General features: G+C 34.9%; 1 protein-coding gene across 1 annotated transcript; it reads left to right on the top strand.

Annotated features, from left to right (window-relative positions):
• The first annotated feature begins 4431 nt into the window (after positions 1-4431).
• LOC150105695 (diphthamide biosynthesis protein 3-like) lies at positions 4432-13080 on the top strand. The gene is made up of 3 exons (XM_090395016.1): positions 4432-4863; positions 7863-7937; positions 12446-13080. The coding sequence occupies exons 1-3, from the start codon at positions 4756-4758 to the stop codon at positions 12512-12514; spliced, it is 252 nt and encodes an 83-aa protein (XP_090251142.1). The 5' UTR covers positions 4432-4755; the 3' UTR covers positions 12515-13080.
• Positions 13081-13803: the final 723 nt, after the last annotated feature.

Here is a 13803-nt window from a genome sequence, read left to right as displayed (position 1 = left end):
ATACCTATCAAACAACAAATCTCCAATCCAGTGTACTAATCTACTGTTCAGCCCTATCCATACCGATTTACTTACCAGCTTGTCATGTAGCAATTTATCAAAGGCCTTTACAAAATATACAACTGTGTATACAACATCCTTATCCAATGCATTTGTCACTTTATTATAAAAAGTAAGTAGATTGCTAAAGCACGATCTTCCTTTAACACTTTCATTGCCAAGCTGAAAATTGGAATTTCGTGTGGTGGCCAACTTTTTTTTATTTTTTTATTTAGTTAACGACGTCCACGCGATAACGCGTGATCGGTCGTTTGGTGAGAACTCCCATCGCGTGATATCGCGTGATTGGCAATGAATATGTTAACAAATCCATGTAATCACCAAGAAGTATTTTTCTATTTTCAAAATCAATTTTGGTTCTAACTAATCTCTCTAACAATTTAACCACTAGTCCAGGCACACAGACTGGCCTATGATTCAAAGCCCTAGTTTGATCACTTCTTTTGAGAACCGGAACTGGAACTTGAGCCAGTGCTAGACTCATGTTAAAAAGATATGTAAAAACTGTTGTTAACTCTCTGGAACATTCCCTCAAAACATGTGGTGAAATAGTGTCAAGTCCTATAGTCTTATTTACACCAAGTTTGTTAAATTTCTTATATGCCTCCTGCTCACTAACAGTTCCTCCTCCTTTCCCACTGCCTTCAAGTTTTGCACGATGTCACAAGATTCACAAGAATGAATACCTTTATAAATTGATTTAAATACCTCAACCTCCGCAGCAGTTCTCATTCCTCCATTTTCACCAATCATTGCCATCCTTCCATAATCATTCTTTCTTCTATTGGTCACATATCAAAAAAATTCCTAGGATTTTTTTAAGCAGCATTAGCTAATTGCTGCTCATACTGCACTGTTGGTACCTTTATCAAGCGAGTCACCTTCTTCGCCTGCTCTTTGTACTTCTCATGCAACAGGTTGTTATAACCACTCACCTTGTGCTTCTTTGAGATTGTATGCTTTATCTCTTGATTCATCTATCTCACACCTGCTCTATTTACCCTCTTGACCTTTGTAATACATTCTGATATTGCCTCCACCAAATAATTCTTGAGTAGGGCCCAAGCAGCATTGATAAGCTTTCCATCCAGTTCCTCTTTCCAATTTATTGCTGCAAGCAGCTTTCTTGAGCTTATCCTAATTACCACCCTTATAATTCCACGTATATCGCTTTCTAACAGACGTTCTCAAATGACAGGTCACTGTCATCAAATGGTGGAAGGTTTGACACCCCGTTTATAATAACATCATCTGATGAGATGATCAAATCCAATACCCTTGATCCTCGTGTACCCTCTTTCTTACGTACTGCGTAAGATAATTATGGTAAATAATGAATTTCCAGACTTTTCGTCTAGTCAGGGCCATACTTATGGTTAGTATCTTTAACATGGTTAGTAGTTGGAGGGGGCCCAATCGTTCGATGCTGTTGGCACACTCTCCCTTGATGAGTCTTTGGACTCCCTGGAGGTGTCACATAATAATAATAATACTTACACTTTTCCCGAGGCGCTAGAGTACTCCGGAGCCCTCCCTCATTGTTTGGGGTCTTTAATTGGCCCTAATTTTTTTCGGGGCCCCCCCAGTTAGAACCTCATGCTCCTATTCATAAGTACGGCCCTGTGTCTAGTTGCTTACTACGAACATCACTGTGCATCATACAGGATTATGAGACAACAAGCATTACATTTCAAACCCACGTTTATTTCTCTTATGGCGATTAATTTTTCACACAATTTCAATAAAATTCGTTAAAATCCGGTATTCATTTGAAATGAATACCTGAGAAATGAACATCGCGATGAGTCTTTTGACCGTTGGTAGAGCCTCTGCTACTAATGGCTCAGTTAAGTAAGTTTGAGCGCGGTTAGTATAGTATGCCCACCGTTTGTAGGTCTCTCCTTGGCATTTTGCCAAGAATAGTCGATTCGTGCTGAAGGGGAGAAAGAAATGCAGGATGTACGAATTGGTCGCCAACATGCGAAATCACGTTCTTGTCTGTCGCTGTACTAGTAGTAGCTTGATTTTTGTTGTCGCTTTTTTTGCATTATTTTTTTATTATTAATTTGTATGATGGATCCAGTACAGTCAACAAGTTCTGTTGTTAAACGTTTCAGTAGCTCCTGCAAAAGAATAGTGAAGAATATCGTCAGAAGGCCGTCTTCTTGTTCCCCTTTCTCGAGTCATAAAACGTGCAAGTGCAATTGCTGGCGTATCGGGGGTCGACTGTTAAAAGAATTCGTAGGGAATCAAAAGATGAAGGTAAGCCAAAATTTAAATCCCCTAAAAAAAAAGCGCCAACGAAACCGTAGCTTTGAATGATTTTGATGTAGACGTTATAAGAAGAACTACACGAATTTTATGTGGTCGAGAAAAGAGTGCCAGCTGTTCCGAAATTGATTCCTGTGCTTAAAGAAAAAATTAATTTTCCTTGGAAAAGAGAAACTTTAACGAAAATACTTCATGAAATCGGATTTTGTTTTAAAAAGTCCCAGAATAAAAGGAAACTTATCATGGAGCGAAGTGACATTGTTTTATCTAGAATGCAGTATTTGAGAGCAATAAGACGTTTCAGGGAGGAGAAAAGACCGATTGTGTAGATAGATGAAACTAGGATTGATAGTAATTTAACTCATGGAAAACGTTGGCAGTCTAAAGAAGAATGTGGAGTGCTACAAACCGGAAATGCCTCGCAGTGCATAATAATATGTGTGCTGCTGGAGAAATGTTTTTTTTTTTTACCGAATTCAAACTTACTATACAAAGCCAATTCAACTACTGGAGATTACCATGGGCAAATGAATTCTACGATTAAACAAAGTTCCAAATTGGTCTAATAAGAAGCAAGTTCTTATGGATTGGCTCTCTGCAAATAACATTTCTCATTCCCCAGATATTTGAAAAATTGAATTGCTTAATTTGGTCAAAAGAAACTCGCCCACAACTAAACTATTTAAATTCGACGCGATGCTCAAAGAGCATGGATTTCTAGCTTTTGAAGCTACCACCATATCATTGCAATATTAATGCTATTGAGTATGTTTGGGCAGAAGTGAAAAGTTTTATTCGCCATCGCAACGTAACTGGGGATATTGACATATCGAAACTTTTTAAGCTTTCAGAACAGACGATTGAAAGTATTACAGTTCAAAACTGGGGAAAATATTGCTATCATGTCACCTAATTGGAAAATATGTATTGGGACAGAGACAGAATTATCGAAGAATTATGCGAACCTTTGGTGATCAGTTTAAGTGAAAGTGATGGCGATTCGGACACGGATTCAGATGACTCTGAAGATTAAAAGGATTTGATAATGGTATTTTTTTCCAACATTTTTTTGCATGGGTTTATTAAAAGAGTCACAACAAGTCATAAATAATTAATCGGTTTAGGATATTAAAGGGTCTAAGTTCTCTCAACTGTAAGTTTGGATTATATAAGTTCATTTGAAAAAAATTTCTGTTTTTCTGTATAATTAGTTTTATTTTATAGAAAACCTTCTTAAAAATAAACTTAGTTAAATTTTTGTTTTATGCTATACATTTTTAATTTTGTTAATACTACGTTTTTTCAACTGTTATACAAGCAAAATAGTTACACTTTAAAAACAGCAATGTTTGTAAAAGAAAAGCTAAATTTTCCGACCTGTAATAATAAACAAACTCATCCCCGAAGACAGATTGATTACCTATTGTCGGAATGGATTCTCCTTTTTCTGACATTCGCAGAAGTGTCGAAGGATCTCTAATCGGTGGGCGAACAATAATGGGAAGGGAACCAATCGTTCGATGCTGTTGGCACACTCTCCCTCAATAAGTCTCTGGACTCCCTGAGGTGTCAAATAATAATAATAATAATAATATATTATATTTTCAATGGCAAATCATATACAGTGAGTCAACAGACTATGAGGTTATTTTATTTTTTTTTATAAATAGTACGAATTAAAGGTGTATTTAATAATATTCACTCATTTTTGAAGTTTTTTTTTTTTTTTGTTAAATTCGGTTAAATGACTTACGTCACTTCCAAAAATCAATATTGTGCTTTAAAAGGTGATTGAAATAAATCCGCTGATGCCTTAAAAAGGTGATGTAGAATTTATTGTACATCACTTTTCTTATAAATCACGAAGCGTACATACATATATATATACACACACACACCCATGCACTTTACTGCAATATTGTTTTATTGGACTCGTCCCTCGATGAGTCCTTGGATTCCTTAGGAGTGTAATATAATAATAATATATCACTTCCGTAAATCGTTTGCAGTTGTATTTGTTATTAAGGAAATTTATAAATCAAATTATAAGATACTTATTTTTGTCGTTGATTTTCTAATATTTTCTGTTTTATGTCAAGAAAATCTAGCATCCTTATTCTTGTGAAATATATAAGATATAATGGTGGTATAGCTTAATATTATCTTGCAAAATACACTGAAATTTATTGTTCATTCTACAATGATTATTTAAGTGAGGACCAATCACGCTTCTTTCCCAATTGACTTCTTGTGCAACAACAGGGATACTTTCCTCTGTTGACAATGTCTATTTATCACGAAGAAGTAGAAATCGAAGACTTTGAATACGACGAAGAAACGGAAACGTATTATTTAAGTGAGGACCAATCACGCTTCTTTCTCATTTGACTTCTTGTGCAACAGGGAGATTTTCCTCTGTTGAAAATGTCAATTTATCACGACGAAGTAGAAATCGAAGACTTTGAATACGACGAAGAAACGGAAACGTATTATTATCCTTGTCCGTGTGGAGATAAATTTGAAATCACAAAAGTAAGTTGTGCTTTGTACACAGGCGTGTATGTTTATGCAAGGTTTATCCTAATATTAGGAGTGCAAATGAAGTTAATTGTTTCGTCCACTAAGATATTTTTGTTTGGCATTCAAGCCTAATTCAGGGAGTTAGTGGTAAATGGCCCTTGCGAATAGTTTGTTCATAATGACTGGAAACTTGTGTGTTGTAATTAATATGGATGAATTTATTTTGTTACTATGTTAACTTGATAGTTTTCGTCACCCTCGTTCTCCCCCCCCCTCTCTGGTTACCGTACTATTTTATGATCTTGTAGTTGGAAGGATAACAGGACATTCGTCTTTTGTTGGGAAAAGAGCTAGGTTCAGAACTCATCATGATATGGGGAGCATTTATCAGAGCTTGTTCACCTTTTTCAAATAAAATTATAGGAAACTTATTTTTTGCTAGGCTAATAGTTTATTCCATTTGTTAAGATCTAATTGCTCATTTTGTCCTTAGGTTGGTTTACTAACTTTCAGGACAAAACAAGCATCTTTTTTTCTCTCTCTTCTGATTGAGAAAGTATAAGTTTGGATATAAAGTTAGAGATCAGGACGGGACCCTTAGTCCCCCTCATGTTACATCCCACATTCGTTTTTAAGAGAATGGTTGGAGAATACACATTCATTAATGCCATTTGCTACTCTAGAAGTAGCCAACATGATTGCATTGTGTTTAACAATGCCTTTTAGCATTTCAGCAAAATACACCTATTATCTATATAGAAGTCTAGTTGGAATTTCCTCCAAATAGGGTAGGTATGATTTTAAAATGACTACTTACCTTGTCAGAGCCTGTTTGTCGAAATGGGCCATACTATAGGGAGGTGGGAGTGACTTGGCTGGAAGAAGCTATATATTGTGCATCACCAGTCATTAATGACCCTGGTTAACTCAGTTTTATAGGCTTCCTGAAATGTTGTTTATGTCTGTGGGATAGTTGATCCACCACTATGAGATTAAAAAATGGTCTTTTTTTGGGAAGAAAAAAAACATTTTGTTTTTCCCTCGTGAAACTCAAAAAAAACATTCTCTTGTCACTTTCTCCGCATTAACTTTTTGGTTTAATGAATGTTGTTAAGGCTTTAAGAATGGTGATCTGTTCCAAGCACTGTTAATTTTTGAATTTGTTAAAGAATTACTGTGTTTAAAAGTGATTACAGAGCTCTCATTGAGTGCACAAATACAAATATACAAAGCAATGACATGGAACGTACCATTAAAGATTTTTCACATTCTTCTTTCTCCTAACTTGTCTTATTGAGAAGTAAATAGTTCTGTCAAGATGTTTCTTGTATATTTAGGCAAGTGTGCTTGCTGATTCATAAAAAAAAAAAAAAAAAAGATTCCAAGCAGACTTTTTTTTTAAAAAAATTTTAAATAAATTTGAATGTACTTATTCTATGAGTTCATATGAAATAAATTTAATATTTTGGCATATTTTGATTCCTGAAAAATTGGAGGGTGATCAGGCAGTTCTTATTCAAATTCATGTTTGAAATGAATTGCTCACCTACATTAATTGCTCAAAGTGAAACATTTAGAGGCAAAAGAAACGTTTCCATTTAGTGATGTGTTATTAGAATGCACTGTTGTACAGTTGTGCCAAAATAAACAATTGCTGTGTTGCAAATATTTAAGGATGCAGATTATTTTATTATCTTAATGGATAATAAAATAATCTGTATCCTTAAATATTTTATTATATTTCAGTATAATTTAACTAATGAAATCAGTCTACACTTATCAGATTATTACATCATGGTATTAATGTAAATAACAGAGCTATTTAATTTGAAGAGAGAGAGCTGCTTAGGCAATGAGATATGCACAAATTTGCAAGTATATAATGTTTGAATTATTCTTTTTGTAGAAAGATAAATTAATTATAATTTTGCCTTTGAATGAGTAGTGATGACATGAAGCAGGTGACGGTCAGAAGCTTGCTTTTCAAATGTTGAAATAAGACTGGTAAAAACACCTTTATAAAAAGAAAATAAAGCTTTTAGCTTACTCTTCAAATCATATGGAAAATAAATTTTCAAGCACTTATGCAAGCCATCTTTTAATGTACAGTATTTTGATATGATACAGCCTTCCATGCTGTTGCATAATTGCAGGATATGGGATTGATTATAAATTTTTTGATATTTGACAAATATCAAAAAAATTCTGTAAAAGAACATGTGCCTGCAAGATTTAAGATGACCAGTGATGTACCTCAAGGATCAGTACTTGGTCTGCTGTTATGCAATTTTTACATTAATAACAAAGATTTGGTGTGATGAGATATCCAGTGATGTACTATGTTGGCAGGATTATGCTGGACAAAACTGATCATTCCAGGGATCGTGACATTTTAGTTGATAGGAAGTTGAAGTTTAGCCTTTATATGAGCTCACTACTATTGTGTGCATATCTGGTCTCGTGGTTTGTGAGATGATGATGATGCAGATATTGTAGAGATTGTTAAAGATAATATTGGGCCTGTGGAATACAGATTGAGAATTTATGGACAGCAGATGCTAGCGAACAGGACAAAGAGGAATGACATGATAGTGATCTACCTACAAACTTCTGAAAGGATCATATAGGAAAACCAGTAGATGGAATGTTTCATTTAGTGGAGGATGGGGAGAAGGCAAGAGAACATCCATGGAAATTGAGAATAAATGCAGTTAAGAAACTGGTGAAAGGAGAGTTAGATTTTCTCTCATACTGCAGTGTGTAATTGGAATGGTTTGTCCTTGGTGCAGATAGTGTGAAAAGGTATGACAGTTGTTATAAGCCATATGCCCCCCCCCCCCCCCCAATGAGTTCTTGATTCCATGAAGGTCTCTGGTAGTGGTGGTAGTAGTAATAATAATTATAATAAACAGATAACATAGAATATTGTATTCTGTGAGAAATGAGAAAGGATGTGAAATTTTTTCTTTAGGTAATTTTATAAATTGTTATAAAAAATTATTTTCTTTCAGGAAGACCTAATTAACGGAGAAGATGTTGCAACATGTCCAAGTTGTTCTCTTATAGTGAAAGTTATCTATGATCCGGTATGTTCTTAATTATAAATTCAATACCTTTATTTTTATATTTTTAAATAAAAATTTTTGATATGTTATATGTGTTGGAACAAGGTGTACAAAACATTTATTCAGGGCAGTAGGTTGTAAACCTATAGCACCACAATGCTGTGTTCCATGGGTGGGTTAAATAATCCATAAATTAGAAAAGCATACTTTTCATACATGTATGAGGATATTTTATATGGAAAAAAAAAGAAAACAATTCTGAAAATAGTAATTGCTTAACAGCACTTTTAGCTTAATTGTAAAAATCATTTGATTGAGATAGTTATGTAATTCTGATTCAAATCTTGGTTTAAAAACAGTTCCTTTTGTAAACAGGTTAATCTTTTAGCTACTTCTTTCTTTCTTCATATGGAAAAGTTTTTCATTATACAGGGTGTCCCAAAATTCACGCCAGAAGTAATTTTGATAGAAAACACAGGTTTTTAATTAAAAATTGTAATTTCTTATTGATCATAAAGTATACAGTATATTATGCATGGAATAGCATATCGGGTAAATGGCCTCCACGGCTTTGCTGGCACATACACACTCTTTTGTCGAAATTTTCCATGACCATTTTGCATAAATGTGGCTGAATTTCATTGATACAGCGTTCAATTTCCTCCTTCGAGGCATGGGTGATCGTGGGCTTGTTGGCATAAACCTTAGACTTCAAAAAATCCCAAAGAAAAAAGTCCAAGGTGTTAAGTCACATGATCTGGGCGGCCAATTCTGATCACCAAAACGGGAAATTACATGACCAGGAAATGACTCGTGCAGTAATTGAATTGTTTCTCGGGCTGTATGGCATGTGGCACTGTCTTGTTGAAACCACATGTCGTCCACATCCATATCTTGCAATTTAGGCACAAAAAACTGGATTATCATGTCGCGATAGCGAGCACCATTAACTGTTATTGCCTTACCAGCCGCATTTTCGAAGAAGAATGGACTGGACCGATGATGCCTCCAGCCCAAAATCCGCACCAAACAGTGACACGTTGTGGATGCATTTGTTTCTCAACAATCACTTGTGGATTTTCTGAACCCCAAATGCGACAATTTTGTCGATTAACGAAGCCATCAAGATGAAAATGCAGCTGGTAAGGCAATAACAGTTAATGGTGCTCGCTATCGCGACATGATAATCCAGTTTTTTGTGCCTAAATTGCAAGATATGGATGTGGACGACGTGGTTTCAACAAGACGGTGCCACATGCCATACAGCCCGAGCATATGGAACAACAACAAGCATTCACTTGTTGTTGTTCCATAATCCATTCGACGAACTCTCTTCGTTGTGTGTGGTCAGTAGGCTTCAGTTCTTGAGTCAATTGAACTTTGTAAGCATAAAGATGCAAATCTTTCGTGTAGAGAGCTTCTCGAAATGCCCAATTCAAGACCACGGTGCCGAATTGATGTTCCTGGACTCTCAGCAACACTCTCACGAACTGCTTCGATGTTTTCTGTTGAACGACTTGTTGAAGGACGGCCAGAGTGTATAAGATCACTAATTGATCCAGTTTCCTTGAATTTTTTAATTAATCTTTTCACAGTTGATGAAGTTAAATCACTATTCCAACCATAGTTTGTACGAAAATTGCGAACTGTAGCTGCCAAACCTTCATTATTTTTAAAATATTGCTCAACAATGAAAATGCATTGTTCTTTCGTGTAGCGCTCCATTTTTAATAACCCTGAACTGTCAGCTTTCACGCTGTCTTTTTTTCTCGTTGGCAACACTTTACCGCACAAATGGCGCTAAATTTAAATCTTGCGTGAATTTTGGGACACCCTTTATAAACTGTTATCCATCTGTAATTCTGTCACTCTCATCAAGCAGCTCACAATCAGTTACATCCATTTTCAAATCAATATATATATTCACAATACTAGCACTTATCCTTATAGTAAGGTTCAAATTCCATCAAGAATGTGTGCACAGGTGTATTTGGACCTTTTCGAATTTCTGTTTTATTAGTGACACACTATTTTCTTTAAGAGATGCATATAACTTATTGTTTGTATCAGGATTTCACATCTCATGCCACCCACCTCTCCTTTTACAAACTTGCCTACTTTACTCTCCTGCTCTTCCACAATACCCCTTGCTTCCTCAAGTCTTACACATTCACTTCAGTCATTCTCTCTTGCAGCAACAGTTTCTCCAACTGACTCATACCAAACTATCCCACATATTCACAAAATGAACTCCTTTCACCTCACACAACTCTATTAGCATACCATTCATAATCTTCATTTGCCTTCTCAATTCATCATTATCTATCTGGGCAACACGCTGACTACCTTACCTACCACCCGGTTATCTTTCACTCCCATTAATATCCTTATGACATCCATCCCTCCATACATTCTTGTTGTTTCAAATCATTCATGCTGGCTATCTTTTGCTCACTGTACTACTTACATTCAATGATATGTCATAATCCATAAATATGCTACACTTCTTACACACCCAGACTCTCTCTCATCTCTCCTATTTATCCTCTCCACATAAATATCTTAAATATCTCCCAAGTATACATACTGCATTCTCAGCATCTCACCATTTTCAAAAAATCCATGCCACTTGTATTCGTCTTTCGTGATATCTCGCATTTCACTGCCATTTTACTCGCTCTAAGCTGCACACAAGAAACACAAAAAAAGAAAAAAATACAGAGATATAATAAGTAATAATATAGAGATATATAGAGAAATATCTATAAGTAGCTTCGACGTGAATGTATTTCACGCGCAAAACTTTGTTTTGCTTACTTACAAAAAGGATTAAAAACCAAGTATAAAATATAAAATTTCTTGGTATCTTTAACTTATAATACACCCAAGGTAAAAAAACTTTCTACATGTGTGTGTGTGTGTGTGTATGTATATATATATATACACACACACACACACACATATAATTTTTTTTTAGTTAGGAAATTGTTTACCATTTTAGTTATTTTACATGAGCTACAAAGGTGATAGAATTGCCTGTTGTTCTTTGTGATTGCCATTCTGTAATCCTATACTCAAGATGCCTTTGAATAATTATGAAGATATGAATAAATCTGGTGTCCCGAAATCTCTCTCTCTCTCATGAGTATCTACCAATTTGCAACAAACAAATTTTCTAGTATCCTACTACTCTTCTAAAGTATATTCACTAATTTTATTTCGCTACCTTATCTTGTAATATTTTTCGTATGGATCGTTTCTGCCATAAATGTTTGATGAATTTGTGATGTGGCCGATGCGTATCAGCAAATAAATTCAATAAGTAGAGGGAGAGAGGAAAGGTCATATGGGTGAAAGGAAATTTATGCAGCATTTTAGAAATAGGATTGAGAGTTCTGGGGAATAGAGTGGATGTTCCAACAATTCATAGTGCAGATCCCTTAATTTCCTCATTGCCAAAACACCTCTGTAGGCAGGTGCATTGTCCTAATGAAAGATGATTTTTTTCTTCTGCAAACCAGGTCTTTTCTCATGAATTTTTTCCTCTAGTCTGGTTAAAAGGTCGGAATAATATTCTCCAGTTATTGTTTTACCCTTTTCAAGATAATTAATAAACAAAATGCCTTTAGCATCCCAAAACCAAAAGGTCATGGCATCCCGATGCCATGACCTTTCCTGCTGATGGAACCGACTTTGTCTTCTTTGGCACTGAACAACAACCGGCTTCTGTCCACTTTGACTGCTGTTTGGATTCTGGTGTGTAATGGTGAATCCAAGTCTCATCCATAGTAATAAATCGACACACAAAATTAGTTTTACTCTTGTTGAAATGCTCCAAGCACTGTTCAGAGATTTTCATGCGAGTGCATTTTTGATCTGCTGTGAGCAAAGCTTTTTCATTTGCAATTCTTCATGCAAAATATATACTACATATTCTTTTGAAATGCCTATAGTTTCAGCAGTTTCACACATTTTGACTTGCTGGTCATCCGATACCATATCGTGCACTTGATCAATGATTTCTATTGTTGTTACACTTTTTGGATGCACCTCACGTGGATCATCTTCAAGGCTATGGTATGGCCACATTTAAGCTCAAGGAGAAGAGTTTCCATAAACTTTTATGAACTTCAAATGAATTTCTTTTGCCATTAAACCTTCTTTTACAAAGAAGTTTATAACTGCACGATACTCAGTTTTATTCATTTCAAGGGATACAGACAACACTTTTGCTTCAGCTAGCTGTATAAAACAAAAGATGTACCAACTTAGAAAAAAAAAATCTCTTGCCGATAGTGTTGCCATCTATGATCGAGGCCCAGAACTTTTCAGACCACCCTCATAGTATCCTGTACCCCCCCTTCCTTGAGGATATATATCCAAAACTCATGATAATCAAAATTAAAAAATAAAACTTCATGTATGAAAGTCTTATTAAAAATAATTTAATATTTCAAATACAGTTCAGTTTGTTTAAATAATATGAATTTTTATTTATTTATTATTATTATTATTTTTTTTAATGTCAGGAGGAGTTCAGATATGAGCAAGAGGAAGTGCAAATAAAGAAAACTCCAGGACTTGAAGTTGCCCGATGATCTCATATTGGGCTGGCATTTTCTGTATGTCATATTTATTAATTGAAACACAATTAAACAGTTTAAGATCCACAATACAGTTATAATAACAGCAGTTATATAGTCATCTTTCACTATTGAACACTGTTATATGAAATTGCTCACTTTAACAACCTCCCAACAAGATATGGCAAAACCATCATAGTATCAATGCTGTGCTAAAGGAAATTTATTATAGCAAACCCTCCATTTAAAAAAAAAAAAAAAAAAAAAAAAAAAAAAAAATTCCCTGGAGCGAGAGGTGACTGATTCAGAATGTTTTTGCATCACATGCTTCTTGTTTTCTTTATTTCTTTTATCTTTTTTTAAGCAGACAAATGCAATGACTATAAATTAGCATCTTCAATTTGAATCATTGCACTAAATTAAAATTTTTTGCGGTTTGAATTGGAAGGTTTTATTTTTTCATATAAATTATATTTCTGTTGCTATTTGTATTTCATGTTCTTATACAGTCATCAGTAGAAACATGAAATTTCTGTAAATATGTTGAAGTCAAAAAGAAATAAACTGTTTATTATGAACAATTGCATAGTTTATCAGTTATATTTATTTGAATATATTCCCAGAAATCTCACTGTGCTAATCAGAGTTACTCTATCTAGTCCTTAATATATTCCATTTCAAAATGATTGATTTATTAATAGTTAAATATACACTCATGTTCATAGAAACCACATCACCTTACATAAATATAGTTTTTAGTAGTTGAATGGTCATTTTCATTGGTTTTTTATTATTATTAAGAGAGACCTCCAGGGAGTCAGGGACTCATCGAGGAAGTCCACATACTACATGCACCAGTTATCATACTTATTCTTGAATTCATTCACACTGCTTGCACTCACAACATCCATTGGCAATCCATTCCAATCATGCACCACCCTATGAGATAAAAATCTAGCCCTTCACCCCCTTCTAGTGGCATTCATTCTCAGTTTCCAAGGATGCCTTCTTGTCCTTTCCCCACCCTCCATAAATTGAAAAATTCCATCAGTTGAAATCCTGTATGACCCTTTCAGAAGTTTGGAATTCTCAATCATATCAACCCCTCTTTCTCCTGCTTGTCAGTGTCTGCAGTCTATAAATTCTCAATTCTCTCTTCATAATCAGCATTCCACAATCCTGATATCATTTTTAACACTCTCCCTTGCACTCTTTCCAATATATCAGAATTGCAACAGAAACCAGGAGACCAGACCTGTGCACAGTAGTCCAAGTTGAGGTCTTATCAAGGCCTTGTAAAGAAG

The sequence above is a fragment of the Typopeltis vanoorti genome, chromosome 6, assembly GCF_054136105.1.
Source record: "Typopeltis vanoorti isolate ZY-2024b chromosome 6, IOZ_Tvanoo_1.0, whole genome shotgun sequence".
Classification (NCBI taxonomy): domain Eukaryota; kingdom Metazoa; phylum Arthropoda; class Arachnida; order Uropygi; family Thelyphonidae; genus Typopeltis; species Typopeltis vanoorti.
This window is presented reverse-complemented; position numbering and strand designations above follow the sequence as displayed.